This window comes from Malaclemys terrapin, chromosome 12, assembly GCF_027887155.1.
Source record: "Malaclemys terrapin pileata isolate rMalTer1 chromosome 12, rMalTer1.hap1, whole genome shotgun sequence".
Taxonomy (NCBI): Eukaryota; Metazoa; Chordata; order Testudines; family Emydidae; genus Malaclemys; species Malaclemys terrapin.
Window position 1 is genome coordinate 36668643 of NC_071516.1, and position 6525 is coordinate 36675167.

Genomic DNA, 6525 nt, shown 5'->3' on the forward strand with positions numbered 1-6525 from the left:
GCAGAGCTTTCTATAACACATAGGGGGAGAAGAGCCAAAGATTTGATGACATTCACAAGGGGCTTTGCTAATGATAATCTATCAAAGGTGAGCAGCAATTTTCAATGGACCCAAGGGAGCTAGGTGCTCAAATCCATTCATATGCAATGAGAGTCGAATGCCTTTCTCTCTTTGGCCTGATCTACACTGGCGGGGGGAGGCAATCGATCTAAGATACGCAACTTCAGCTATGAGAATAGCGTAGCTGAAGTCGACATATCTTAGATCGACTTAGAATCACTTACTTCGCGTCCTCGCTGCGCGGAATTGACGGCCACCGCTCCCCCGTCGACTCCACTTCCGCCTCTCGCCATGGTGGAGTTCCGGAGTCGACGGCCGAGAGATCTGGGATCGATTTATCCACGTCTACACTAGATGCGATAATTGATCCCCGATAGATCGATCACTACCCACTGATCCGGAGGGTAGGGTAGACATACCCTTAGTATCCTATTAAAATCCCCGGGTAAGATACGACAGTGATGGGCAACAAAATAAAAACACCAAAATAAAAAATAGACAAATGATCAGACAACAGGTAATGATACATAGATAGATAGATAGATAGATACTGGACAGAAGTGGGAGGGGAATAACATTTTAATTTTTATCTACTTCAAGGAAGAGGTTAAATTACTGACCCATGGGGGTAACCTGAATGTATCTTTATAGTACAGAAAGTCAGCATAACCAACATTTTCCAAAGTGGCTCTTGGTTTTGGCTCCCTTGATTTGTAAGCACTCAGCTCAGACACCTTGGTCCTGAGATGTCAGAGGAAATGAGCAACTGCAGCTCCTATTGTCCATCTGTCTCTCCCTCTCTATCTCAGATGATGAGCTCTGCAGGTTGGCTTCCCTTTGGAGAAACCAGCTGCACAGATTCAAAGTTTCACATTTGTAATTTACACTATATAAATGGAACAGAGGTGGTCAGAAAGATCACACAGGCAATCCTTGGTATTAGAAATCTCAGCCCCCAAACCAATGCCCGATTCCCATGCAGTATCTTTGCCCAAGAATTACCTCTAGATAAAGAACAAATTTTCTTGCTATTTGCAAGAGCTCCCTGCAAAAAATATTATATCAAATTAACAACAATAGAGCATTTCTTCAAAGACTGAATAGAGCTTTCACACTAAGAAAAAATGTAAGAGTGCCACCTATTGACTCCTGCCATAACAATATTTTAGTGGGGAAATGTATTTTGTTAAGAAAATCAATTAATGTAAATGTGAAGCAGAATATATTCAAGTTATCAGACTGGATGGAATAAACATTTAAAAGATGCCTTGAATCATACATATTTTTGGATTTTTTTAAATTCTTTCTTTCTTCAGAATAATTTGTTAAAAGTATTCTCAGAATAATCAGTAATAAATTACTTCCATAAAAATGAATGATTAATAGGTAATTAATTATTAATTATTATGATGATTATATTAAGCAAATATCTACAAAACAAAGGCTGAAGAGACCTATTATTGCTCTCTCTAAATACATCAGAGGGATAAACATCAGTGAGGGAGAAGAGTTATTTAAGGGCCAATATTGTCACAAGAAAATTGGATATAAACTGGCCATTAATAAGTTTAGACTTCAAATTAGATGAAGGTTTCTAACCATGAGAGGAGTGAAGTTCTGGAACAGCCTTCCAAGGGGAGCAATGGAGACGAAAAAACCAACTTGCTTTATGACTGATCTTGATAAATTTATGAAGGGGATGGTAAAATGAGACTATCTACAATGAAGTATAACAGGGGTAACCAAACTTATTGACCTCTGAGCCGCACACGACAATCTTCAGAAGTTCGAGAGCTGGAGCACACCTGCTGGGACTCAGAACTTCAGCCCATGGGAGGCACCTGCCAGTGTGGATAGGGAGTCTTGGGGCGTGTCTGCCATGATTCAGGGTTTCAGCAGGAGTATGGCTGAAGCCCTAAGTCCCAGCAGATGTACCCCAAGACCCCCTCTCCATGCTGGGCAGAAGCCCCTACCCCACCACCCTGCTGCAAGGCAGAGGTCCTAAGCTCATCCTGGCAGTCTGGTAGGTAGAGAAGGGGTTGGGAAGGTCTGAGTGGTTCCGTGAGCCCACTTTAACTGTAAAAGAGCCTCATGAAGCTCACTAGCCACAGTTTGGCCACAACTGACATATGGCCCATCCATGACTGGTATTAGCAAATATCCCTAACAGCCAGAGATGGGACACTACATGGTGCGGGCTCCATTTCACACAGAAATATGAAAAGAGAGTTTTCATGGAACATTTCCATTTTTTGCACTGAGAAACCAAACACCCCAAAATAGAAACTTCTCACAGTCTAGCTGAGAGTGTTAACATCTGGGCAACAGCTCTCTCTGTCTGATCTTGGGAAGTTCTGCTTTGTAAAGAACAATTAACCATTTACTGGAGCAGGGACTTGGACCTGATTGTCCTATCTGCTAAAGGACTGCCCTAACAATCGGGCTGCAGAGTCATTCTCCTTCTTTTCTGGGCCAAATAATTAAGTATTTCATGCAAAGTGAATCATTCGCTTCTCAGATCAGAAGATGGCCCAATTCTGCAGGCTTTTTAGAGGATAAAATCCCCTTGATCTCAAGTGAGATTTACGTGGACTATGGGTTGCTGTATCAGACTCACTGTGATTGTTTACCATGGAAATCCCAAATGTTAATTATTGAATATCATTCTCAGGTAAATATGCTTAATGAGTCTCAAAATGTACCAATTTTTAAAAATAAATATCAAATTATAAAGGGATATGAATTCTGTCTGTTTTCAGAATATGAATAACATCCTCTCTTCATTGCTGTATGGCAAAACTGAAACTCTTTCTTTCTTTCTTTCTTTCTTTCTTTCTTTCTTTCTTTCTTTCTTTCTTTCTTTCTTTCTTTCTTTCTCACCACTCCTGCAAAATATTTAAAGCCCTAGAGTGGAACTCCTACTCTTAAACAGAAGCACACAGGGATGGATTTTAAAGGTATTTTACATTCCAATGGGAGTTAGGCACTTGAATATCTTTAAAATCTGTCCTTACTCATTTGAGTATTCTTACTGAGCCAGATTTATTTAGATGCCAAGTGGGATTCTCAACAGCATCTTGGTACCTAACACCCATTGTAATCAGTGTTAGTTGCCCATAGAGTAGATCCACAAAGCGACTTTGGCATCCAACTGCCAATTTGAAGGCCTAAATCCCACTCACTGGGATTCACAAAATCCCTGCTCGGCTGCTACTGAAACCCAGGAGCTGCCTGAACTAACTTGTCACCTAAGTTTTTTTGCAGTAAATGCCCCCTGGGCGCCTATGTTTCTGCCTCTGGGCATGTGCACTACTGCTTCCCTCTGGACATGCAGATACTTAAGCCCCAGAGTGATTCATGAACCAGCGGAATAGGGGTCTAACTCATCTAGCCTTCACTTTCACTATTGTGCATTCAGTCTATGCCCATGTGAACCAAGGGGTATCACCGCTGAATTTCCAGAAGATAGATAGATAGATAGATAGATAGATAGATAGATAGATAGATAGATAGATAGATAAGGCCTCAGATGGAGTACTATGTGCAGTTCTTAGTGACACATTTCAGGAAAAAAGTGGACAAATTAGAGAAAGTCCAGAGAAGAGCAACAAAAATTAGTAAAGGTCTAGAAAATATGACCTATGAGGGAAGATTGGAGGAAAAAAAGGATTTGTTTAGTCTGGAGAAGACTGAGGGGCGCGGGAGGGGGACATGATAACTCTTTTCAAGTATGTAAAAAATTGTCACAAGGAGGAGAGAGAAAAAAAATATTTTCATTAACCTCTGATGATAAGACAATAAGCAATGGGCTTAAAATGCAGCAAGGGAGGTTTAGGTAGGACATTAGGAAAAAAAAATTCCTGTCAGGGTATTTAAGCACTGGAACAAATTGCTTAGGGAGGTTGTGGAATCTCCATCACCGCAGGTTTTAAAGAACAGGTTAGACAAACATCTCTCAGGAATAGTCTAGTTATTACATAGTCCTGCCTTGAGTGCAGGGAACTGAACTATATGACCTACTGAGGTTCCTTCCAGTCCTACACTTATAGGATTCTATAATTGATACTTTATCAGATGAAGAGATTCCAGTGTGTGAAGTGATTTTTCTGATTCTGTATGTTCCACAGCAGATAAGCTGTGGTTGTGTAACTTAAACAGAGTGGGACAGAAACAGCCAGGCTCGTATAAACCAGCAAATGTCCACTGAATTCAATAACTCAATGGAGGTATGATGATGTACACCAGCTTGATAGCTGACCCCATTGACTGACACGGGGCTGAAATTATTTACACCAGCTGGGAATCTGGCCCCATTCACTGCACTGGAGCTACATCTGCTTCATATCAACTGGGGTTTCACTTAGTTGAGTTCAATGGATCTTTGGCAATTGACACTAGCTGGGGATCTGGCCTTTTGACTGAGGTCAATGGAACGATTATCAGTTTCGTGTGAAGTTGAACTGGGCTTCTGAATGAGAAACATTTTGTGGATTTTCTCCATTAAGCATCATAATCAATTCTATCCAACTTGATCTGATTCAGTTCTGATTAGGTGCTTTCCAAAATCCCTCTTTAGGTGCCTAAATACCTTTGAAAATATGGCCCTAAGTGACTTGGGAGCCTAAGTCCCATAGTTTATTTCTCTTAGACTTTTACATTAGCATCCATGAAAGGAGTACGTACAGTCTGACAATGTTCGGAGGAAAGGGTAAACAATTATGCAAAGTAGAATAATGAGTCTGGCTTTTTTCACGTGGGGTTGGCTGTCAGCTGTCCCTATCCATGCATATCCAAGGTTCAAAGTTATCATATTAACAATGACTATAGATTCCACTTACATTCAGGGTCCCATTTTACCAGCTGCTGCACAGACACACAACCAGAGAAAGTTTGTGCTCCCAAAAACCTCACCATGTAACCAGATAGAGCTGGAGAAGAAAGTGTCAATATCTACATTTTACAGATGGGGACCTGAGAAACAGTGGGATTATGGTTAAGATTTTCAAAGCTGCCTAAGCATGTTGGACACTAAAATCCTATTACAGTCAATGAGAATTGGGCACCCAAATCCATCAGCATTTCAGCCTAAGCAGACTGCCCAGAGTCAACAAGGAGCTAGAAATAGATTCCAGATCTCTCAAGTCATAGTTCAGCATCTTCACCACAAAAACATCCATCACTATGTTTGAGAGAGCTCCTCTTCCAAGGGATATAGAGGTGGGCCTCCAATTCATCAGCCCTACATTTTGTCTGAGATTTTCAAAGGAGTCAAAGGGAGTTAGATGTTCAGCTGGGGGTCTAATGCCCTTAGGCTCCTTCGAAAGTCCCTGACTTTCCCCATAATATTCACCAGCTGAGATCATTGTTCCATGTTACATCCTTGCTGGAATTCCACTGTCTTTGGTGTCCATTGTCATCCATCCCAAATACCTGTCCATTCTTCAATAGCCTTGATCCTTCAGGGAGCTCAGTGGAAAAAGCCTTTCTTTGTTAGTTGTCTTCTCAGGGCCTCTTTCACCTCCTTGTTCCTCAGGCTGTAGATCAAAGGGTTCAGCATGGGGATGACAATCGTATAGAACACAGAAACCACTTTGCTTTGATCTGGGGAGGTTATGGCCCCAGGCTGGGCATACATAAAGAAGATTGTTCCATAGAACAAGCTCACAGTCACCAGGTGGGTGGCACAAGTGGAGAAGGCTCTGCGTCTTCCCTCAGCGGAGGGTATCCGCATGACGGTGGTGATGATGAAACCGTAGGAGATAAGGATAACCAGGCCAGTGCTAACTATGATGAAACCGCATAAGGCCAGCATTGCCATTTCATTGGCAAAGGTGTCAGAGCAGGAGGCTTGCATCACTGCGGGGACATCGCAGAAGAAGTGATCGATTTTCCCCAGCCCACAGAAAGACAAGCTGAATGTAAAGCCTGTCTGGATGCTGCAGTTGAGGCAACCTGAGAGATAGGAGACCGCCACCAGGCAAACACAAGCCCTCTTGGACATTGTGATTGGATAGCGCAGTGGGTTGCAGATGGCGGCAAAGCGGTCATAAGCCATCACAGCCAGGATGAACGTCTCGGTGGTCCCAAAGAGAGAAAAGAAGAACATTTGGGCAGCACAGCCATTGTAGGAAATGGCTTTTCGCCCTGTTGAGAAGCATAACAGGGCTTTGGGGGCAATGACGGAGGAGTAGCAGAGGTCCAGGAAGGACAGGTTCTTCAGGAAGAAGTACATGGGGGTGTGGAGCCTGGAGTCAGCGCTGATGATGGTGATCATGCCGACATTCCCCACTAGGGTGACAGTGTACAGAACCAAGAAGAGGACAGAGAGGAAGACTTGCAGTTTAGGATGGCCTCCAAACCCCACCAGGATAAACTTAGCCACCATTGTGTGGTTTTCCATGGCTCTTTTTGTATATGGAGGAAAGAAGAGACAATTTGGAGAGAATGTTGTTTCCTCAATGAGCT

The 6525-nt window shown here is 42.5% G+C and overlaps 1 protein-coding gene across 1 annotated transcript; it reads right to left on the minus strand.

Annotated features, from left to right (window-relative positions):
• Positions 1-5527: 5527 nt before the first annotated feature.
• On the minus strand, positions 5528-6460 carry LOC128846843 (olfactory receptor 12-like). The gene has a single exon (XM_054046089.1). It carries the CDS (start codon positions 6458-6460, stop codon positions 5528-5530), a length of 933 nt encoding a protein of 310 aa, XP_053902064.1.
• Between the last annotated feature and the right edge of the window lie 65 nt (positions 6461-6525).